This window comes from Nuphar pumila, chromosome 12 (assembly GCF_984573655.1).
Source record: "Nuphar pumila chromosome 12, dmNupPumi1.hap1.1, whole genome shotgun sequence".
NCBI lineage: Eukaryota > Viridiplantae > Streptophyta > Magnoliopsida > Nymphaeales > Nymphaeaceae > Nuphar > Nuphar pumila.
Window position 1 is genome coordinate 29,238,721 of NC_143260.1, and position 24,437 is coordinate 29,263,157.

At 36.2% G+C, this 24,437-nt stretch overlaps 2 protein-coding genes across 3 annotated transcripts; both read left to right on the top strand.

Moving 5' to 3' along the window:
* Positions 1 to 7,094: 7,094 nt before the first annotated feature.
* On the top strand, positions 7,095 to 7,448 carry LOC149820462 (uncharacterized). Its single transcript, XM_089981806.1, has one exon. The coding sequence runs from the start codon at positions 7,095 to 7,097 to the stop codon at positions 7,446 to 7,448; it is 354 nt and encodes a 117-aa protein (XP_089837932.1).
* Positions 7,449 to 12,964: 5,516 nt separating this feature from the next.
* On the top strand, positions 12,965 to 22,400 carry LOC149820463 (zinc finger CCCH domain-containing protein 32-like). 2 transcript variants are annotated; one of them, XM_089982212.1, is made up of 4 exons: positions 12,981 to 13,244; positions 13,474 to 13,584; positions 20,240 to 20,858; positions 20,928 to 22,400. In XM_089982212.1, the coding sequence occupies exons 1-4, from the start codon at positions 13,173 to 13,175 to the stop codon at positions 21,728 to 21,730; spliced, it is 1,605 nt and encodes a 534-aa protein (XP_089838338.1). In that variant the 5' UTR covers positions 12,981 to 13,172; the 3' UTR covers positions 21,731 to 22,400. The 2 variants fall into 2 exon arrangements, with proteins under 2 accessions (XP_089838337.1, XP_089838338.1); XM_089982211.1 differs by having other exon boundaries at positions 12,965 to 13,244; positions 20,240 to 22,400.
* The last annotated feature ends 2,037 nt before the right edge of the window (positions 22,401 to 24,437 follow it).

The following is a 24,437-nucleotide window of genomic DNA, read 5'->3' on the forward strand; positions in this document are numbered from 1 at the left end:
AGTTCAAATTGAAAATTAGGGAATTTAGTAAATAAAATAAAATATAATTAATTATTTTATATAGAAAAGCAACCCAAGAGGGTGGGACTCCCCTTAGGTGGGCCTACACTTCTTGGCTGGAAATTTACTTTCTAAAGACCTTGAATTCACTTGAAATCTCATAAAGAAAAGAAAAAGGAAGAATTTCAAAACTTAACAAAAGAGAGTAAGGCTTTGGTAAGAAAGCCTTGAGTCCAAATTGGACTCATGTAGCAAACAAGGCAAGTAGAAGGACCCACATGGGACGTCTCTACCTACTTGGATGATTTAAGGAAATAAAACAAAAAAATATAACCAAAGAAAGAAGAAAAAAAAAAGAGGAAAAAAAGGAGGAAAGAGAAAGTTTTTTATTTTGAAAAACCAAATCGAGAAAGGAGGGGGGACCCACCCTCTATCCTTACATGATTGGGATGCTAAGACAAGCCCTTAGACTTGCCTTATCTAGACCCAAAATCCATAAAGAGAGGGAGCTTAGAGGGACGTCCCACCCATTCTTGCTTTCTCTCTCTCTCTCTCAAACCTCCTTCTTTTGCAACTTCTTCTTTTTCTTTTTCTTTGTACCTTGGAGGAGAATAGTTGTAGCTTGGGGGTACCTTACTCAAGTTCAAAGTCGGGAAATGAAGGATCTCGAAATCGAGCTTCGTACGATATAGGTGCATCACACACGTAGGCTTAGGTTGGTTCAAACACATAATTTATGTGTAGGGGTGATTCCAAAATATGAGCCAAGAGTGGATCAGACCTTGGAGCAACTATAAAGAATGATTTTTCATTTTCCAAAATAGTTTTTGGTAAAACCATATAACCATATTGGTTTTTGAGAAAAAAATGGTTTGACAAAAACAAGTTTGAAACCCTAAAGCAAAAAAATCGGCTTTGAGGAGGATTAGGATATTTGATTAAGTATGAGATCTTGATTATTTCTAGCATATCTAATGCGTGAATGTTAGATTTATATGATGCAAACACAAATTATAAGTTTTGAAATTTATTTGGGCTTGGATCTATTTTTAAATCAAGAAAAATGTTTTATAGAGGGATTTAGGCAAAATCGATATGGGGTTTTATGTTTTATGGTTAGATTACATTATAATTAACATGTTATTGAGTTAAGTTCATGTTAGTTATGTCAATTAGCTTGATAATACCTCCATAAAATTATGATGATCATGCTTTGATTTATTTCTAATTGATTGTTGGATAAGTCTATGTTTTTTAAATAAACCCATGAATGAAACATGATTTTAGAATAATAGACTTAGTTATTTCAATTTTTGTTAGCATGAAAAAACTTAAATATTTATTGTGATGCATTGTAAATATGTTTAAACATTTGTATTTAAGTTTGATCACGTATTTATAACTTTCTTGATCTTAGTTATTGGATGGATTATGAGTTCTGAAATTTACTATTATGTTCTCACTTTTAACCTGACTAGTTTGAGAAAAAAATTGATACCTCTCAGAATATTAATTCAATAACAAACAAAAATACTTAGATGATCTACACATCTCGGTCTTGATTTTGGAATCTTATTTTGTTCATTTGACTCAGTTTTGAGGGTGAAACATCTCTTGTAACAGAACACAATTTTTCTGTCCTGGTTGTAAGACTGTTTCGACCTATCATTTTGAAAATTATAAGAACTTATCCAAAATGACTCAAATTAAATTATGAAAGATCTAGGTGGAATCCAATACATAGTAGAAGACTCTATAAAAAGTATTTGGTCAAAATAATTCACAGTAAATCTCAGAAAATTTCACAAGTTGGTAAAAAATTTGTAATTTACAGAGTCTGTCCTGTAATTTTTCTCGACAGAGGTCTGTTATAGAATTTCCATGGATTTATGGAGAACCAATTTGGGGTTGAGATTTTGGCAGTTTATTCCTGATATGTTAGGGTAACTTTAGTTAAATTTTAAAGGTCAAAACTATTATATATGATTTTTGGTGATTTTTTCAAAGTCGGGTAAACAAGGAGCTAAATTTCTCTAATTGCATGTGATAATACTTAATCATTTTTCTATGTTGCTAATCAAGATGGGTGATGGCTAAGACCTATTATGTGATATTTTAAGCATGTTAAATGAATGTGTATCAAGTTGAATCATGTATGTTAAGAAGTCATACGTCATGAACATGAGAATGTGCATTATGTATCATTGAGCATGATTTTAAAATGGGATGGATGCATATGTGGCTTTCATGAATAAGCATGGAAGTTGTTAGGATTATGCATGCTGCCTATATATAATTGTAAGCTTGTAAATTAGTGCATGCATGATGATAATATAAAGTGGTATGCATGACTTAAAAAGTATAGCATGATCAATGAACATAATGAGGTAAAATTAACATATGAAATGCATTGTTATGCATTAATGTCCCGTGTTGTGATTTTCTATCATTATGCATCAAATATGTGGTATGGGGCATGTACATGGCTTGTGAGTGGGCTTGAGTTTAATGAAACCCATGAGTACTTGTTAGTCACTAAGCGAAAAAGATAACATAGCAAAACATACACATACATAAGCCTCAAGGAGGCCAAACTTAAAGTTACCCAAAGATGGGGTATGTACTACGAGTTGTTTGAATGAGTTAATGAATGACGTTGTGTTATGGAAGCATCCCAGAGTAGAGCTTGGGTTAAGGAACCGTGTGCTGAGAGCATTTGAAATTAAGATATGAGCTTAATGTTAAATAACACCTAGTGGCCTATTTAAACCTAAGACCACCTTGAAGAGGGTGGTGATACACTTGACAGGTCGATCGTTTGTTGTTTTGGAGAGCAAGGTGTCTCCGTTGGTCCCCAGCCGTCGGTTGTAGTGGGAAGAACTACCTTGTGAACTAGGTGATATGTCCCAAAACTCTCCAGAATACGAATCGATTTTGTATTGACTACTGGGAGTTCTTTCAGTCACAGACTGCTCCAGTGGAAAACTCAGAGGAGAGTTTGCAGATTCTTCTAATCAATGAGGATAATAAATCACATGTCATAATAGACACCCCATTGGATTAGTTAAATAAAAATTAAAATCCCTGAGTATGTACCCTTCAAGGCGAGAAAAGAGAAACCAAACACCAGAATATAGACTTATTGACATTACTACAATTTGTACATGAATGTAGGGTTTATTATGAATTGTTTGTTTAATTCTGCAATTATGTATAGTAGAATACTTATCATAAATGTTGCCTATAAGCATGATTTGATTATGAGTTTGTGAAATATGCTCGTATTGCTATAATGTGTTAATTGATTCAATTGTTTATTTGAACACAAACCTATGCTTATCTCTTGTGTTCAATTGTTTATCTACACACAAACCTATGCTTATCTCTGGTGTATCTTACTGGGGATGTGGTTTAATACCTCCTACTTTAATTTTTTACAGATAATGCATGAGTTGGGGTAATGGCGGGTTGCTCGACGGCGTTAGATGGATCATCATCGTTCTCTTTCTGAGTGATCCAACTTATTTTGGATTTTTTTATATTAAGTTGGATTTTTGTTTGAAATTTGTAAACTCTGAATTTATTTGAGTACTGGTTTGAATTAATTTCATGAGTTAAGTTCTTTAAATCCAGTTTGCTACGTGTTTGGAGCTATTATAACTTGCTCAAAGTTTGAATCAGTTTCAAATCAACTATTTTATTGTATTTGTAAATAGATAAATTGAACTAAAAACAATCCTTGAATTTTTTTTAGAAAATTTTGGGGCATTACATATACCTTAATTATAACCATTATCATGAATTTATTCTTTGATTTAAGTGTCAATGAAAATTGAGTAACTCATCACTAAAGAACAACTAATTTAAAAATAAAAAGACAAAAAATCACAAGGAATTAAAATATGAAAATAATAATAAGAGAATTACAAACAAAAATAAGTAATTTAATATATAAAAAAATTATAAGTTATTTAATGTAATACCTACAAATTTGTTTTATTTTAACTTTTAAATTCGAGCAAAATTTTGGTTAAATTAAAGTGAAATTCGAGAGTCTAAGTTGAACTAAGACCCTAGTTAGGTCCATTATGAGTCGTAGATCTCATAGGAGATCAAATTTAGTAATTTTGGTTATGGGTTGGTTCAAAAAATATAAATTTTAAAATTGATTGACCTCTATTTTGGGTTTTTCCAAACTTGGATAAGGTTCAGAATTTGGTTGTTTTAAATTGACCAAGTTATGTTTTGGACTCAAACTAAGTTTCTTATGAGATCTAGAGGGTCACACCCAACCCAGTGAAGTGCCATGAACCTACGTGGTGGCCCACAAGGGTTCAGGGGTGGCCAATGACTTTTATGGATCTGGGTTGAGTCATATTTGGATCCAAACCTTAATATTTGGATCCAATATTAATTTGCACTTCATTTATGGATATAAATATTTATTTTAAGTATTAGATCTGAAATTGGTGTTTGATACCTAGATCCAACTTGAATTGAATCCAGTCCAGAGTTTTAGATCTGGATCACATAAATTGAACCCTAGAGGGGCACCACCTAGGTGGAGCCCACTCTACCTTCTAGAGTCCTCATTAAAGAGGAACTCTAGTTAAATTATAGGAGTTCTAGAAAGGGTGGGACACCCCCCTAGCGGACCACATATTTAATTAAAAATAAGAAAATAATTCTAGAAAAAAAACTCTTAAGAGGACTAGTGTTTTAAGACTTTTTGTGAAAGAATTTTAATATAGTTTGATGACTTATTATAAAACCTTCTACGTGGGACACCCACCTTAGTGGAGCCCACCTAAGTTTGTTAGAGATAGATTCTATCTCTAGAAGTTTGGGAGAAGTCCAATTGGATGGAACGCCACCCTGTGAACACCTCAAATTTTTCAAAAAATTTTAAAATTCTCTTTTTGCCTCTGACCCCCATCTTCTGAATAATTGGGTCAACTTCTGATCAATTTCCATTCATTTCTCAGATTCATTGATTGAAGATCCAAAATCTAAATCCAATTTTCATATCTGACCCCATCTCAGATCCAAATCGAATATCTGAATCCAATTCTGAGCTCGGATCTTCTATTTTTCAAAAATTCAAAAAAATCAATTCTCTATATTTTTTCAGATATTTTATCTGGATCCCATCTCAATTTGAGATTCAAACTCAATATTCTCTCAAAATCCTGAATTCAGACCCATTTTTGAAACCCAATTTCTGAAATTTAACTGTGTATTTTCACAAAATCTTCTTTTGTAAAAACCCCAATTTCCAAAACAAATATTTTATAAAAACTTCTAAAAACCTCGTTTGGACCCCATCTCCTAAAAATCCTCATATTTTCCTTGTGTGTCTTTTTAGGTTTTTCCTTCAAAAATATAAAAAGAAAAGAATTCCAGAAATTAGTCTACCCCCCCCTTTTTTAAAGATGTTATAAGTAGAACCATCGTTTTGAAAACCCCCTTTCAAAAACAACCTTTCTGAAATTCCTTGAAATTAGAGGGACCATATTTGAAAACTCCTTAACGGTTTCTTGTTATAAAAGAAGCCGCAGAGGAGTCAATGGCTTTATCTGCTCTTCACCCCAGCCCCTACACATCCATATCCTTCCTCTCAATCTCTCTTCTCCTCCCCCTTTGCTTCCTCTTTCTTCTTCTTCTTCTCCCTATTTCTCTTTCTTCCTCTGTTTTTTCCCAATTGACTGAAGGTGATCGATCAATCCCACAACTAAGGCTACGGTAAGTACCCTTCATCTTCTCTCTTTTCCTTTGTTTTTCTGGTTTTTAACATTTTTTTCATTAAAGCACCCATGTAGGGTCGATTTGCTTGTAGCAAGATCGATCCACACATGTGCAACATCAATGAAATGCCTATATTCCGACATTTTTTTTCTTTATCTGCGTTTTGCTTATGCTTCAGCCTTCCTTTGCTCTAATTATCATCTTCTTTCTTTCCTTTTATAATTCACTGTTCTATTAGTTATTCCTGCGTTTATTTACATTTTCTGTAATTGCTTCATAGAATCGATTGTTGGTCGCTCCATTACTGTTATATTGTGAGAATATTTTCTTTTTCCATTCGTTGTACCTCCTGTTTAGTTGTTCACGATGCATCGTCATCACCTTCACATCATTCAATCCTCTGCATCTATTCATTCTTATTTTGATCTGTCATCATATCCATTCATCTCCCCTTCAATCAATTGGTAGTTCATCACCCCTTTTGCATTACATCTTATTAACATCATCTCCATCCTAGCATCGTAGATATATCTGATTGCGATTTTTATTTTCGTTTCCTGTTAGATTCAATTTTCATTTGGATTTCCTATAACTAATTTCTTTTTTTCATTTTCTGTTGCTTATCTCCCTTTGATTTCCTGTATTTGTTCCATTCACTGCCTTATATCCATTCACCCCTCTTCAGCATTCACCGATCCCTTGAATTCATGTTCATTTGACCACGATCAGGGGTTTAGGTATGATTTAGATATCAATGGTTCCAAGCAATGTACCATAATTTTAAACTACACATATTCATAACCTTCTCTTGATAGTTATGTCCAATACTGCGCAAGGATTCCTCTATCAGAAACCTTCTGGTATAGGACATTTGAAGAGCAAGTGTTTTTGCAGCAATTGCTTTTTGTAAACTCCAACATGCTACCTTCAATGTCCTTGTCAAGACTCAAGTTGATTTGATTGTGACAATGCACGAGCTTCTGGTTGAATATGAGTCTGTTGTGCAAGACCAATCTGTTACACCATGTTTAATCTGTGAAAATTGATTAGTTACCCCATCTATATGTTCAATCTGTAAAATCAATTTTGATTTGTAAACTCAGTTGGCTGTGTAAAACTAAGTTGAAAATTCATTGTGTGGTTTGATCCACCGAAATTTTGCTGCAATCATGGTCACTATGAGCAAGCTCATCTCAGACTCGGGAGAACCACACATTCCTTAACATTATAATTTTTCTCCTTTCAAGGATTGTATTGGTGTCATTGATGGTTTCCATATTCCTATGACTATTGTGGCCAAATGCCAAGGCTCATTTCGCAATAGAAAAGGTTCTTTATCACAAGATGTGATGGCAACATGCTTTTTTGACTCACGCTTTGTATATGTGCTTGCTGGTTGGAAAGGACCTGCATCTGATGTTGATGTCCTACAAGCATCATTACAAGACAGATTCAATGTCCCTTCAGGTAAATACTATCTTGTTGATGCTGAGTATGAGAATATGCCTAGCTTCTTAGCCCCATATCCAGGTGTAAGGTATCATCCAAAAGATCTTGAGAGTGAGAATGAAGAACCACAAACTGTAGAAGAGCTTTTCGATCTTAGGCATTTTAGCATTAGAAGCAAGTTTGACCGTATAGTTGGCGTGTTGAAGAAGCGGTTCTCTGTGCTAAAGGTTGGAACTTCATATCCATATGAATGACAAGCAAAACTGGTGGTTGCAGCCTACACATTGCATAATTTTATCTTGATTGAAGATGGAGGCGGAGATTGGCTATTTGCAGAATATGATAATGAGATTGCAACTCAACCTCTGCAGCAAGAAGAGTTTGAAGGAATCACACCGACACCTTTACACCTCATTGTGGCTTGTTATATCTCCACTTGCTGTCATCACTGCCCAACGCCTGCTCCTTCACCAACACCTGCGCCCTTCTACATTTCCACCATATCACTATCACCTCCAGCCACTGCTGTACTCATTACCACACAACACCATCACCAGCCTCCCTCACAGCACCATCCCTATGCAACACCCTCATGCCCTGCGGCACCTCATCATCTCACCTACATCATCAATCCTATGGCTTTCTTGTTGGTGCCTACAGTAGTGCCAAGCACTGTTGTAGCCCACTTACACCTCTGTGGTTTCCAGCTCCAGCGTCCATACCCGCTACACTTACAGTGGCCTCTAGTATACCTTACCATTTCCTCTGTTGTTCATTGTCACCCTTCAACATACAACACCTATACCCCCTTACACCTGCTAGCCACCCTTTTCATCACCTCCTGTGCATTTTCACCTACAACAACACGCCATCCTCATCACTTGGCACATTCACTACTACATGCCATTTCAAACACAACATTCACACACCACTATACCCATACTTCTGCACTTTCACAACATTCGTGCCTATGCATTGTTGTGTGATCACATCCCCTGCATTTTGCTCATGCCACCTTCATTTTGCAAACAACGTACTCATTGCACTTGTATGCTCACCCCTCACAGCACATGCCACTTAACTCTCTTCACTACACTGCATCTATATGTTCAATCACACTTACACATTTCACCTGCTATCTTCATCTCCACTGTACTTATACTTTTTATACTTCCTGCCCACTTTGCACACTCCCCACTATTGCACCTACCGCAATACCACTTGCTCTCCACCACCTGTTGTGATTCCCATAGTAGCACTTGCACAACCACCGCATCCCTACAATCTTTATATACTTTACATTCGCAACACTCACTCCACTTCATTGCACAACACCTACGCTTCAGACTGGTTAATACATAGCACATTAGAGTCATTAGTTAAATACAACATCTCATGGCATAATATCATCTTGCGTTGCATAGTTTCTGTGTGTTACTTACAAACATCATCAACTTCTTCATCACCAACACTTCTATCATTCATCATTTTCACATCTACTAACTACACCTGTGCTCTGCAACACAACATTTGTCCTATGTGCACAACACTGTGCATAACACCTGCTGCACCTACCATCTTCAACACAACCTCACTGCTGCACATTTCCACCTTCACAAGCACTCCCTGTTGATTGTATTTCACTGTTAGCATATCATCACCCATTACACTATCTTCACTCCAGCACCTTTGCATCCCATTTCAGCAGCACATGGCATATTGCCACCAACACACAACATATGTGCCTTGCAATTACACTCACTTAACATCCTCCCTATCCACTTCATTACACTTCTTCACAGCATATGCCTACAACCCAATCTCCATGCCACAACTCTTGCCACTTACCTTCCTCACTGTACTGCACTAATCCCCTGCTACCTTCTTCATTTGTTGCCCCACCCATAGTAACATCTGCCACTTCATCATCAATGTAGCCTCTGCACTTTTGCATACTACTCCATTTTAGCACCATACCTGCAGCCTTCATATTGCATGCCTATAGGTGTTCCTATCTCATCAATGCCTAGATATTCATGGTTATGCATAGGCATCCTTTCATTCCTCATTTAACCTAAGCATCATTCTTAGCTAGATGCATATACATCACCATTGCATCTATTTCTCATTAGGCATAAACTTTTCTATTAGCTTATGCTTTACATATACATTATAACATGCATTCTCTCATTAGGGTAGTGTATTACACATGCATTCTAATATTCATTTTTCTCATTAGTTTAGGGTATTACATATACATCCCAACATTCATCTTCTCATTAGCTTAGGATATTACATATGCATTTTAATATCCATCTCCTCATCAGTTTAGTGCATTAAATATGTATTCCAATATATGTTTTCTCATCAAACATGATGCATTGAATTTTCATTAGCATAAGGCATATGCATGAACATTTCATCATTTGCATTATCAATTCAATATGATATTTGCAATTTCTTTTTATATTTGTCTGTTATCTTGTGCTAACTCAGTTTTTGTAGGAAATATGTGGAAAATGTTGGTTTCCTTTCTAGATTAGGAATCTTATAATTTCAATTTCAATTTCAATTTCAATTCAAGACTGTAATAAGTTGATATTAATGAGAATTGCTACTTTTCAGCTTAGAATAGAATGTATGAACATATAGATCTTATAATTGCCCGTGCCATCTCATTTTATTTTTATTTCTATTTCGAAAATTCACAATGGTGAAACACGTTTTGGATTTTTATCTTTTATGGAATAACATTTGACCCCCACTTAGGTCTCTTTTGAAAATCATCATATTTTTCTAAAATATTCTTCCTTTATCAGAATTTAATATGTAAATTATCTTGAGATATATTTGTGGCCATAGTCATGGATATATTAAAAGTTAATTTCATTTTAAATCCTATAAAGGCAAAAAAATTTATTTTATTCTTTATTAGAATTTAAATAAAGATTATATTATAATGAATATATGTATGACCATGTTTAGTTTGAATGAAGTTGTATCACACCCTCTAACTAAAAAGTTTATTTACACATTTTTTTTTGCAAACCTCAAGAAATTCACATAAAATACAAGCAAAAAATAACCAATATTTGTGAGGATGAGGAAGTCTGCATATATTTTATGCGAGGATGAGAAAGTCTGCATATATTTTATTAAGAAGATCTCATAAAATTCACATAAAATTCACATAAAATATAAGCAAAAAATGACCAATATTTACGAGGATGAGAAAGTTCGCATAAAATATCCTTGCATATAATTTATGTAAACTTCCTTATCCTTGCAAATATTAATTATTTTTCGCTTATATTTTATGTGGACTTCTGAGGTCTTGATAAAATATAGGCAAACTTTCTCATTCTCGCATAAAATATATGCAGACTTGTTTGCATTCATTTAATTCTTTCACATAATAAAGTTGCTCATATATTGCATTTATTTTATTCTTTCACAAAATGAAGTTGCTCGTACATTGCAATCATTTCATTCTTTCACAAAATGAAGTTGCTTATACATTATATTATTTTCATTCTTTCACAAAATGAAGATGCTCGTACATTGCATTCATATTATTTTTTCACAAAATGAATGAATAGTAATACATTGCACTCAGTTCATTCCTTCATAAAATGAATCAATAGTAATACATTGCACTCATTCTATTATTTTATAAAATAAAGTCGCTCATACATTGTATTCATTTTATTCTTTCACAAGAATGTTGTTTTACATTGCCTCTTTGATGGGAAGAAACCAGAGTATGTGCAAAAATACTTCCATCTCTTGGGCCTCAAAAATGCTGCATATTATCGCATCTTTGATTGAGAGAAAACATAGTATACCATCCTTGATTCTACACTTTGTGTTGTGCTCTTAATTTTTTTTATCCCACCCATACTATGTAATTGATCGCTAACTGTGAGATACGTCAACCCTGTGTTGATGAGGAGAAACAATATTTTACCATCGATTCTATATCATCATCATTCACGTTCTCTATGATGAGAACACATTTTCATATGATCAACTGCAACACTTATGAATAACTTGAGGACTTTCTTTTCTATTTCACCCATATCATAAGATGCACTTATAAAAAAAACTCGTTGTCGATGAAATATCATCGATCTTCTCATCGTCGATGCTTAGCCCTAAGAAAATGGTCATAATTTTCTACTTGTTGGAGACAACAAAAACCTAGTTTATGTGAAACCCTAGCTTTGCTTTTATATTATACTCGTACAAAAATTCACATATTTTATAAGAAGATCACATATCTAATTGTGCAGAGAGACGTAAATATGTCACGTCTCGAAATAAGCATTTTTCATGAAAATCATATTTTATAGGTAACATATATATATATATATATGATTTTATTAAGATATTTTTGAAGTTACGATCATAAGGAGTTTCATAAAACTTATTTTTGCGTGCTTCGTAAAAACCACAAAAAAATATGTGTGAACATACATTTACATAATGGTTAAAGAAAGGAGAAAGGAGGTTCACTTGGTATAAAATATGTGATTTTACTAAGGTATTTGCAATTTTATGATTAAACAGAAATGACCGTATAAATAACATGAATTTTTGTACGCTTCTTGAGGTCCGCAAAAAAATTTCTTCACAACTCATTTTAAGTGTGTGTTTGCGATACCTGACGAGCGGAGCGATATATCGCGTGAACTTGATGAGTTTTGCACATGCAAAGGATAAAAAGGTCCTAACGAAGACGAAGTTGGCTATTTACTGTTTTGGTCTTTGGGTGGATTTTAGCAAAATGTGAGATTTTTAGGAAAAAAACATATCATTTTTACTTGAATTTTGAGGGCGTCAATGAGTGGCACATTCACTTGACTCAGGCATGTTTGAATCTGATTCTAATTCTAAAATACTAGTTATCTCTCCCAAGTCTTATAAGAATTACATAAACCAGTCATAGTTCATATCCAGCAAATTAATATTGTTTTAAGCTTTTTTACATTGAAAGTTTGTGATCTTAATCGAAACTCGGTAGGAAGGTACGAAACTTCATAAGCCATACCCAGCTGGGCCAGCTCCGTATGCTATTTTGACTTCGTGCTTTAAACCGGTCAGTTACTTGGTTTACCATTAAACGGGTTGGGCCTAATCAAGTATGGCCTAATCGGGCTCCATTTCAGATGGAATTAGATAAAACCAAATCGGAATCCTACTAGCTTAAAACCCAATTTTACACTTAATGGGGTTGGGTTTTAGATTTTTGTCAGATTCGGGTTTGAATGCAAAACTAAATAATGAACCTGACTCCGATTATTAATCGTAACTCCGATTATTAATTGTATCCGAATCTGACTACCGAACCCAACTAATTGGATTTGGATTCGGCAGCCAATACCTTAAATAAGATGGCACAATTGGTAAATGGTAACATTACTGAGAGACAAAACAGTTTGGATATGGGTCATGTATCTAACCAAATACCAAATCTATTTAGTTAGATTCGATAAACGTGAGTACATCCGATCCTGAATTGGATTCTGATTAGAGATGTATTTTTACATCCAAATCCGAATATGAGTTCGAAAGGATCTGTGTATCAAACAGATATTATGTGTAAAGCTATATTCGATTAGTAATTTTCGGTTAATCGGTTCTGGATTTGGTAGTAATCTTTTCCATCCGAATCCGAGCCCGATTAGTTCGGGTTAGTAAACCTTACATCCAAACCGAATCCGACCCGTTCACATGAAGCCTGCTCTCTGCCTATAAAAACTGAAACGCAGGGAGAGGGAGAGAGAGAGGAATATGGGACGGAATTTTTGAGATGGAAGCCATAACCCTAGGGTGTCTCTTCCCTTCGATGCTCTTGATTCTTTTATTTGGTTTGCTTTCTCTTCATCCTAGCGGAATCCAAAATGCCCTGTAGGGGAAGAGAATGAGTAGAGGGAACCGGTAACGCAACTCTATCTTTGTCTCGCGTTTGTGTGGCGATGGAGGATGAATTGCAGAAACGGAACACAGATTGCGTCTACTTCTTGGCGTCCCCTCTAACTTGCAAGAAGGTAATCCCTGAATACGCGCAATCTTTGTCGGATTTTTTGGCCGAATCGTTTCTAGGGTTCAAGATTGTCTCCTGTTCTTTGTTTTACATTGACGGAATCCATTAATCCAATCTTAGATGATAAGACGTTTTTTTTTGTTTTAGTTTTAATGTTGATCGATTAGTTTCATTTGAAGATTGGATGAATGCGAATAAGTTTGCTGATGAATATGTGTGTGGGATGTCTATAGGGTAGTCAATGTGAGTATCGGCATAGCGAGGGCGCCCGGCTGAATCCCAGGGATTGCTGGTTCTGGTTGGAAGGGAATTGCCTCAATCCCCATTGCGCATTCAGGCATCCGGTAGGCATTTGGTTCTTTTTTTTTCTTCGGTTTCTTCTGGTGCATTGTTATTTCGCAATTTACTTTATGTGAAACTTGGTTTGATCGAGGGTTGCACAATGTTGGAGACCGTAATCTTGTAATGTAAGCGGAGATTTTTTTAGTACTGGTGGTCCATTGGTTTTCCGTGCTGCTCTCACTACTTTTTCTACATTGAAACAAACAAGGTTGATGCGTTTAACCGAGAAAAAGAATAAAGAAGTTAGCCATCCAATGTATATGGTGATCTCCTAGTCTCCTTTGTTTGATACAAAACCATTGAGAAATGCTGCACATTTGATGTTTGAGGAGTCATAATGGAAAAAATATGGTCAGTTCCATGATGTCTATGTACTCATTTTGCTATTCAATTCAATAATGGCGGTGATGCTACAAATTCTTTGTGCTCAGTAGCAGGTGATACCTGTGGAAACTTATATGATTTACTGGTTGGTGCATGTTTGATGTCATGATTAAATGATATTATTTATTCTTCAGCCTGTAGTATATAACTATATATAATCTGCTAGATTACTAAAGATATCCTCCCTGCTCCATCTGAAGTTCTGTAGGCTGTGGAAGTTGTTTAAGGCACAAGGAAGATCAGAAAAATTCATGTGTACATACATGCAGACGCATGCAGTTGGACACCATCTCGTCAGGGCAGGGAGGTAGTGGGAGGAGTAGGGCATTGAGGATTACCTGCTTGCTGGAAATCGATCATTCTTTAGGGGCATATTTCTTCAACTTCTGAACTCATCTTCAATGCTTTAATTATGGGAAAATGGATAAAGATGAATGTCATCCATACTGCTAAAGTATTGGGAAATTGATTTTGATCATGGAAAAATCTGAGATTGGGTTACGGTGGTAAAGGCACATATGGGAATGAAAGGTCTCTATTGGGATGCTTCATGTCCGCACTTGTGGAGGGGTGACAACCAATTTTCCTATAACGGTTGGGTTACATCAAGGATCTGCTTTAAGCCCTTTCCTATTTGCTATAGTGATGGATGAGCTTAGGAGATCAATTCAAGAAAATGTGCTGTGGTGTATGTTGTTTGCTGATGATATTGTTTTGATTGATGAGTCTAGAGCTGGGGTTAATGCTAAGTTAGAATTATGGAGACAGACATTGGAAGCAAGAGGTTTTAAGTTGAGTAAGAGTAAGACAAAATACATGGAATGTCGATTTAGTAAGCAACGAAGTAGTGATGGGAGTGTAGTGAAGCTTGGTGAGCAAGAAATGCCGGTGGATGATTCTTTCAAATATTTGGGATCTATCATTAAAAAGTATGGAGAAATTGATGGAGATGTAAATCATAGGATAAAGGTTGGGTGGATGAAATGGAAGAGTGCAACTGGAGTGTTGTGCGATCGTAGAATGCCGTTGCAGTTGAAGGAAAAGTTTTATAGGACGACTATTAGGCCCGCTTTACTATATAGTACGGAATGTTGGGCTGCCAAGAGACATCATATTCAAAAAATGAGTGTAGCTGAGATGCGTATGCTAAGATGGATGTGTGGAGATAAGATTCAGAATGAGGAGATACGTAAGACGGTAGGCGTTTCACCCATTGAAAATAAGATGAGAGAGAATCGTTTACGGTGGTTTGGACATATTCGACGAAGGCCTAATGATGCTCCAGTTAGAAGGATGGAGAAATGGGAAAATATATTAGTTAAAAGAGGTCGGGGTAGGCCTAGGAAGACATGGATGGAGGTGATAGGAAAGAATATGAATGCTTTGAACCTCACCGAGGACATGGCATTGGATATAAATGAATGGAGGAGAAGGATTCATGTGGAAGACCCTGAATGATTTTCTTTGTTGGTTCATATCGCTGACCCCAATTGTTTTGGGATGAAGGCGTAGTTGTTGTTGTTGTTGTTGATTGTGTTGAATAACCAGATCATAAGTTTATCTTGTCAACTCCAAGTGCAAAAATCCATTGATACATCTCAAAGTGAAATTGAAAATGATACTCTTGTGTTCATGTTTCCTGCTAATGGAAGCTTTAAAGGAAAAAAAATTGCTAGGGACTGATGCCTATGGATAAGGTTGATGTTCTCATTTTCCTTTTCTCCCCTTTTGGATTAGAGATATGTTTGATTCAATATAAACCAAAAATCAAGTCTCATCATGTCATGCCGCTTGTTGCCTGAAACCATGAATGTTCTTGGATTTGACATAAAAGATGGAGGAGGTTTGCAGAGAATGAGAAATACTTCATAACAGGTGGCAGAAAACAGTTGCAGGACTTATTTTTGTACTTACAACTGAGTCCATAACCAATTTTCACTTTTTGGTATGTCACGAATCTGTTAGTAATCTGTCATCATTACCCACTTAGAATCATGAAAAAATCATTAAACAAGATAGATGGATCTTTTCGATAGTGAAATTAGGGGATTTTTCTTTCAATTTCCTTTTTCTGTCATGCTACAGTGAGGCAGAGCCCTGCTGGTTCACATTTGCAGTTAAAATATTGATGAAATCCATATAACTATTTGAAGATGCAATTTTTATTTTGTTGGTTGTAGCTTTTGTTTTATTGTAAAAGCTACATATTAATTTATTGGTTTGAACTTTATGTGATTTGCGTTTATGTAAGCCCGTCTCTCAAACTATTTGATTTAGTGTCACAAATCTCGTCCTAGGGAAGATCTTGCAGGAAAATCTCATGATAGATTACAAAATTTTGGGGAAAATCTCCAGAAAATATTGTTATAAACCATTAAAAAGTGTAGTGAATTATAATGAAATTACAAAAATTATGAGAAGTGTAAACATATAAGAAAGTGTTTTTATTGCATTAACATTATGTTAAAAATGTGATGTTTTATAGTAATTGATTCTTTTTCCTTTTTTTTTTCTTCTTTGAGTCATGATACAGTGAGGCAGAGCCTTGCTGATTCATAGATGCAGTGTCATTCTTGATGAAATCTACATAAGTGTTTCAAAATACATATTTTATTGATTTTAGCTTTTGGTTTGTTGTAAAAGCTACATATTGAATGTTGGTTTATTGGTTTGAGCTTTATGTAATTTACATTTTTGCAATCATGACTCCTCAGACGTCACAAATCACATTAACTTTATAATACCACTGGTATTCATCGCATAGTTTTGATCTTTACATGTGTATAGTGATACAGACATCATTTATGTGTTCTCATGAGAATTACTGCATCGGCTGCCTTAATGAGAGAAGTGAATGATCGTATGGGCATCCCATACCTCGTTGTTAAAAGAGAAGGAAAAATAAATGCAGTAGTTCATGCATGTTCTTGTCATTATATGCCTTCTTTTTTAATGCCACAGTTCTCCAGCAATCTAATCATTTATCCTTTGGTTAGTTTTTTTTGAATATTTTGTATGTATAGCTTAAACTGCATTTTGGTTATGTATTTATTTCTCTGGATCAGCCAAGGAAGTGAGATTGCTTCCTAGAAGTAGATTTTCTTTAGTGGGTGACTTTAGCGTCCATAGCCTTTTGTGGACAATTACAAGGGCACCACTTTTTATTGCTCTTGACAAATTTGGAGAAGCTTAGTTGTTCCATACATTAATATTTACTGCATGTTGTATGGCTAGTAATTTTTGTAGAGATAGACTTATCTATTATTTGCATTTCAGGAATGCAAGCATCCTTTAATGTTTCTTTATGTAGATTTGCTAAAGTAACCTTAGTTGGTCAATTAATGTATAAACCCGAGAACATCATTATGATTTTTGTAAGGAGCAAGAATAAGCAATTAACTTGTTAAATTGATGGAAGATTGTGGAAGCTAACAGTACCCTTCTTTTATTTTCTGATGTATCCTTAATTGCTCCACTTCTTCCATATCAAGGAAAATGGATGTTAGATCCTTAACAATGGCGTAAGCAGTTGCTATCTCTGACATTAGAATGCTAGCCACAACTGGTAACGGGTGGGATCCTAAGTTTTGGTAATTGCTTAAAGTCCTACCTTGGGACACTATGGGTATCATAGTTGTTGCTCTGGGCGATCTTGTGCTTATCTTCATGGAAGTAAATTCATGGTTCTATGAGAACTTGTAAACAAGTTTTCAGTGTGAATATTCTCCAGAGCCCTTCCAAAGGACCAAATCTTCCACTAATTGTTGTGGTTTAGTTCCTTCTTAAGAATTCCATTATGAACAATGTTTCTTGGAGCCCTACTTTCAACAGCCTATATCTAAATATTGCATGCTATTCTTGAGGCAACCCATCTCAAGACCTGAGCTGCTGAGCATGTTTCTAGATGTATGCTTTCTTTTGCATATTCCAAGTTAAAAACATGTTAGCTTTTCCTTAAAAAGTTTCTGCTTGTTTCATCATTCTATTTATCTTCTTCAGTATGATGCCTTCTTCATTTCATAGTTATGTCACATGGATACTCTATTTTGGCTCCCATTCCGTAACCCCTTGAATGCTAATCTTATTAAAAACTTCATAAAAATGGCTGGATCACCATATCCACAGCCGTATCCATGTGACATAGCTTCAGATGTTGCCTCAGTGGGGAGCCCCATCATCTTTGCACCCCATTATGGTGTTGTTACCAGGGTTACCGGAAACGCTATAGGAGCATGGAAACATGTTTCCCGGAAAACCATTTTTGAAATGGGAAACACAACGTTTCCTTAACATGTGGGAAACACTAAAACAAATTGGGAAACATGTTTTCCATATTGGGAAACTCGTTTCCCATATTTGGGAAACTCGTTTCCCATATTTGGGAAACTCGTTTCCCATATTTGGGAAACTCGTTTCCCATGTGTTTCCCTTTTGTGGGATACATGTTTCTCATGTTTGGTAAGTTTTTCCTTTTTGTTAAATGTTTTCCATTTGTTTCCCAATTTATTTCCTGTTTTCCGTTTCACATGCACCTGAAAAACCTCGGTTCCCGTTTCTATTTCCCTTTCTGACAACCTTGGTTGTTACCATTGCCTTTATTTTATTTGAGATCTTGTTATGACATTCCGGTACCTTGCACATCTTATATTTACTTAGATAAAATCCCAAGAAATTGAAATTGCCAATTTCTTTGGTAGATTGAAGTGCAAGCAAAGGTAAATATTTGCAAAAGTTTTATTGTACTGCTCTCTCTCTCTCTATATATATATATTATATGTGTGTGTGTAATCTTACAAAATTTCCTTTTTTTATTTTCTTAACAATTTTTTGTATCTTTCTAGATTATCCCAATAGAGACCTAGAAAATGTAAAAAATTCTTAAATCTCACCAGTATTCCTGAATGATAATTTGGCATTCCAAGTTTCAGTAATCTTGTGTGCCAATCAACCGACCAGCCAACAAAGCAGATGTAGAACTTTGTGCTCCTTTGGAAGGAGATTTTGAATATTTTCTGATTGGTTTCTATCAGTGTTGTGAAAAACGTGCTTTAAGGCACAAAAATCATGTCTTGCCTTTGTGCCTTGAGGTGCATAGATTCAGCGCATAAGGTCTGAGGAGTGCTCCTCGAGGTGAGGCACACACCTCATATTACTTGGGCCAAATGGGGGTCAAAGCCTTTATTTGACCCAAATTTAATACGTTAAAAAAAAAGAATGTGAGAGTCCCGATGAGTTAGGGCTCTCTCTCTCTCTCTTCGTCTCTTCTCCTTCTGTTCTTCTCCCTCTTCTTCTTCCCTCCTCCCTTTTCTTCTTTCGTTCTTCTTCTTCTTCTTCTTCTTCTTCTTCTTCTTCTTCTTCTAATCTTCTTCCCTCCTCCTCCTCCTTCTTCTTCTTCTTAATGACTGGTTTTATTTTTAATTAATTTACTGTGTATATAAAAATAGTATAGTCAATTTGTTTAGTTTGTTTAAGCTTCAGTTTATTTATTTTTCTTCAGTAAGTTCATATGAAAATAGTGTATGTGATTTACTTGCAGTTTGTTTGATTATTTGCAAATATGCATGTGACTGTGTATGTATACGTAGTTGACTGTTGGATAGATCAAGTTGTTGCATTAATGCTACTTTTACATGTTATTCTCATATTTTTTGGTATTTATGTGATATTTTCTATTTCTCATAGCTTGTTCCTTCATCAATAATGCATTTCTTTTATTTATTTGTATTTTTAGATATTTTTTAAAGTTTTTTAAAGTTTTTAAAAATGCAATTTTGAGGCTTATGCTTTACGCCTCAAGGCTTACACCTCGCTTCATGTTTTAAAATCAAGTTGTTGCATTAATGCCTCAACGCTTTTCGTTTTTATTCTTCTGCTACAAACCTCATTTATTGTTTTCAAATCATCACTGCTGCTTTCTTTTCCTGCTTTGCATTGGTCTACCTGTTATCCTTGTATTCTTGGCATCTTTTATAATTGACTATGCATCTGCTTCAAGTGCATTTATTTCCTTGTTAAACAAGCATGTGCTCATTAACTGTGCTTCCCCTTCCACTCGCATTCCCACCATCCCCAGACACATGCACACAGACTCACATCTGCACAAAACCTGCTTTGTCCTGGCATTTGGAAATATGAGTTGATTAGTTAACACCAGTGATCAAGTTTGAACATGCAAATGAGTTTGAAACCATTATTTGCCCTCGATCTAGCCAGGTTTGATCATGTATATAAATTGTTTATAATATAGTCTCAGATTTTACTGTTTTTTTGTAGCCATTAGATGCATGGACGGAGACCTCATCTGAATTTCCTCCTCCAGTGCAACCACAATCATTACCAAAATCCAAGTCCAATGTTCCTTGTTATTTTTATTCTAGTGGGTACTGCATTAAGGGGGACCAGTGCCCCTTCCTGCACAGCCCAAATGGTGTCCAACCTTCCTGTAAGTTGTCAAAGACAACTGAAGCCAATGCAGATGGTCAGCAATTGGAGACTAAGATTTCAACTGGAACCAATACTGAACCAGCCTCAACAAAGCCTCCTAATCCTTTGAAGAGTCCTCTGAAGGCGGTCGATGCATCTTTTCAGCAAAAAAGCCATGCCCATGATGATGATGTGGTTGATGCTGAGCATTGCCCTTTGCCACAGACATGTGTTCTAGATGCTGATGATTCTACGGTCAAATCATCTCACTCTCTTCTCCCTGAAGAGGAGGATTTTGTAACTTCACAACCTGTTCTATTGGGGGATCAGAGTTCAGAGGAACATATGAATGGTACTGAACGGGAAGAGTGGTGGGAGTCATCTCCTGGATTAGATGTGCTTGTTGATGATGAATCAGAGTATCTTGGTTATGAAGAAGATGCTGAATACTCATTGCTTCATGACCGAGGTACTGAACAATTCCGTCACTTGCTACAATATGATTATGAAGATGCAATTGGGTTTGAGAATTATGCAGATGCTGGATTACCTCAACGGCATGTAACGGTGGACACTTACAGTCCCCTGGCAAATGACTACTATGCATCTGGTTCTATCCAAAAAACTCCTTGGCACTTCAGGGTGCCAATGTCAGAACTATCTTCTGGTAAAAGAAGAGCTCAGCCACATGAAATTGAAGGTAGATATAGAAGTTGCATAGATCTTCGTGACCACCTTAAGAAGCGTAGAATCGATTGTGCACAACTTGATTATTACCCAAGAAACCGTCTTCGTTTGTTGCATTTGGATGATGCTAGAAGAGAACGGCCAGGGAGGCACATTTTAGACCAAAACCATCAAAGATTATCAAAAGTGACAAGGAATAGAATGGTTCATCCTGGTGAGGAAGATTCTAGATTGAACGATAATGCAAGAGGTCACAAGATCAGGCATACAAAGTTAATGCATGGTAGGAGACCCGAGCTTGAAAGAATGAAAAGGCGAGTAAAACGCAAAGTTCATTCTGAGGTTTCAAGAGGGCAAGGACTGAACAATAACACAAGTGAACGGGGAATGAATGGTTTTGCCGGACCAAAAAGTCTTTCGCAAATTATAGAAGAGAAGAAAAGAGCAAGAGAAATAAGCGAAGATGGCCCCAAACGCATGGAACACAAGGATCATGTGGTTCGTGAGATTCTGAGACCAAGCAGAGATATGTCTAAAGACTTCCGAGGTCCAAAACCTTTAAGTGAACTTCTCATAGACAAAGCTAGACCAGGCTCGCTAGGCAACAAGGTAGGTCGACTGACCAGCACAATTGTAAGGGACCCCAATCACTGATCATAGGGAAGCGTGCTCAGTCGCAGAATCTCACAAGGAAAAGAAGGAGATGAGTGGCAGTCTAGGGTCATCTGCAGGTGGGGCAAGCTCATCCGCACTGTTTCCCAATCAAATCAGATACAACAGACATCTTGAGCACAGTTTCATCAATGGTGGTGTTGAGATGATTTATCGTGAAAATGGAACCAATGGAGTGGCTAACAAGAGGATTGCAGAAGTTGAGAATGAATGTTCAGATACAGACGATGACAATGACTTCGCTCAAAAACTTGGAGGATGTTTTCTTGATGGTCTGCAAGGTCCTCTCTTTTGAAATCACTAGCTGTGGATTGGGCTATGAAACAATGATATGGTCCTTTCTTTTTGAAATCACTAGCTGCGGATTGGGCTATGAAACTGTGATATGGCGTGCGCTCACTATATTCTTACCCAGTTTGTGGCTTCATTTTTGTACAGGGTTCTAATCTGATGATGTTCTAGAGATTGCGTAACTTGTAGTCATGTATATGTTTGCTTCATGCTGTCAAATACTTGAAATATTAACGTTGTCTACTCTCGAGCCTTCACTCCACCTGCCGGCACTTAGCTGTGCTGGCTGTAGCGCTCTTATCCCTCACCCTTACCCTCGCCCCTTAACTTCAATAAAAAGCTTCAGTTTTACATGCAAAAAGTTGCTTCTTCCTCTCATGAAGACACATGAATATGTGTGTGGAGAGAAAGAATAAACCTTTAGGGAACGTTTGCGTGCCACGGAAACAAGGGTTTCTGCTGAAATGCACGAAGCATTTCCGTGGGCCCCACAGTGGTTACTCCAACACTGCCCTCTCTTTAGGGTCGTTTTCAATGTGATCCTCCCAATACCCTTCTGCCTAAAGCTGTCCCATTGTTTTGGTGGGCTCTGATTCTGTTCCGGCGGAAGAAGACTGCAGAAACCCTTGAGCGGAGTCTTCCGCCACACAAACGCCCCTTTGTAGGAATTTTTTTCTGCCCGGTCGCCTACCTGTGAATAAATTCCAACCATAATCAAACTGTAGCAGGCTTGGGGTGATGTTGACCCCTTCGTTCTCGGTGACCCCACTCCGAGATCTACCTGCTTTGGGAACTTCGTCATTGAAAAAGCAAAAACATAATCAAACAAAGACCATGTTTGAAAATGGTAAAAGTTTGTATAGGACAGGAATGTTGTTCATATGCTAAGTATGAGACCCCGAGATATGTAAATGGGATGAAAGTGCAAATTTGAAAATTTATCTAAGAAAAATGTCTTCACATCCTTACATGGACAACACGAGTGCAATTGGGAAAATCATGGGAAGAAAAGTTTTCATTTGAAACATTTTATTTCATTTGGAGTTGCTTAGGAAAATCCGAATTCTCACATCACAAGTTTTTCAGGTAATTTAGATATAGGTGCCTAATGTAAAGGAAATTTCTGTCTTACTACTTTAGTATTCAAATATTTGAGATAAATACTGTCTTTTTAAGAAATTGCTTAGATTTTTTTTTTTTTTTTTTTGGGGGGGGGGGGGGGGGGAAGGCAAGCTGCGCTTAGGCAGACGCCCTACCAGATATCTCTTAAGCCCCATTTGGCAGAGTAAGAACCTGGGCCTTCTTCAGCTTGGCACAGGACCCCGCTTACCACATGGGATATTGCTTAGATGATCAGATGAGGCTAAGGTACTTTCTATATCACCCAACTCTAGTTAACTCTTTAAAATGGCACTTTCCTTTAAATTATTGAATGACACTGTTATAGCTCTCGAATTTTGTAGCTACAGTTAAGTGCAAATAGTAAATTCAGAGAGTACAAGTGATAAGGGCAGCCGACCAAGCAATTTCTGAAAAAGTGAGCTGTTTTCTTTAAATATTTGAAACATGAGGGGGCTAAACGTAAAGTCACCATAAATTAGGCACCTATATGTAAATTTTCCTTGCTTTCTCTTTTTCTGTTTTTTCTTTCTTTGTTACTTTCAAATATTGAATGAGTTATTTACCACTAGCAATGGCCTGTGAAAATTAGATTTTCTCGAGATCATGAGTGCAAAACACAATCAAAACCTTCTCTCAATTTTTTACAAGCATGAGAAAGTGCAAATTGTGATTCTTACTTGAGAACGGTTTTTTCTTGAAACTTGAGAAAGTTGGTCACAAGATTGACTCTGTGACCAACTTTCTCAAGCTTGAACTTTCTCAATTGAGATTGTTCATTCGATAAGAAAACGTTTGTTTTTATGTCTATGCCACTATCGTTTCTTCTTTTTCTTTTCGTCCTTGGAAGAAGAGTTAAAAACATGTAAAAAAATTTCGAATTGGAAGAGTACTCACGTTATTGTATCAAGGATCCTGCTTTTAGATGCCACAAAACGTCAAACCGAAGCTATGCTAAGGAGAAAAACATGCTTCGAAATCTTTTCTTTCTATTTTTAATGTGTGAAAGCTTTTTTTTTTCTTATTCTTAAATAAAAGAAGCTTAGTCCTAATATCTTTAGCTTACATTTTTTTGGGGTTTTAAATTTCCTTAAAAAAAATCTCTAATTTCTCATGTTATATTTTCATTTAAATATATCTGTTGGCCGGACAGAGTGACGGCATGTTACCCAAGTAGGGGTGTCAACCGGTTGGGTTTGGTTCGGACCCAGGTGAAACCAAACCCACACCTGATTTGAGATGATGGTACCAGGTTCGGACTCAGGGTCTTATCAGATCC

What these genes read in the sequence shown, in the direction of transcription:
- LOC149820463 (XM_089982211.1), top strand. Translation starts at nt 13,173, where the DNA reads ATGGAGGATGAATTGCAGAAACGGAACACAGATTGCGTCTACTTCTTG. An exon ending in CCCCTCTAACTTGCAAGAAG is followed by an intron (nt 13,245 to 13,473) that starts GTAATCCCTGAA and finishes GGATGTCTATAG; the next exon opens with GGTAGTCAATGTGAGTATCG. An exon ending in ATTGCGCATTCAGGCATCCG is followed by an intron (nt 13,585 to 20,239) that starts GTAGGCATTTGG and finishes GTTTTTTTGTAG; the next exon opens with CCATTAGATGCATGGACGGA.
- LOC149820462 (XM_089981806.1), top strand. Translation starts at nt 7,095, where the DNA reads ATGGCAACATGCTTTTTTGACTCACGCTTTGTATATGTGCTTGCTGGT.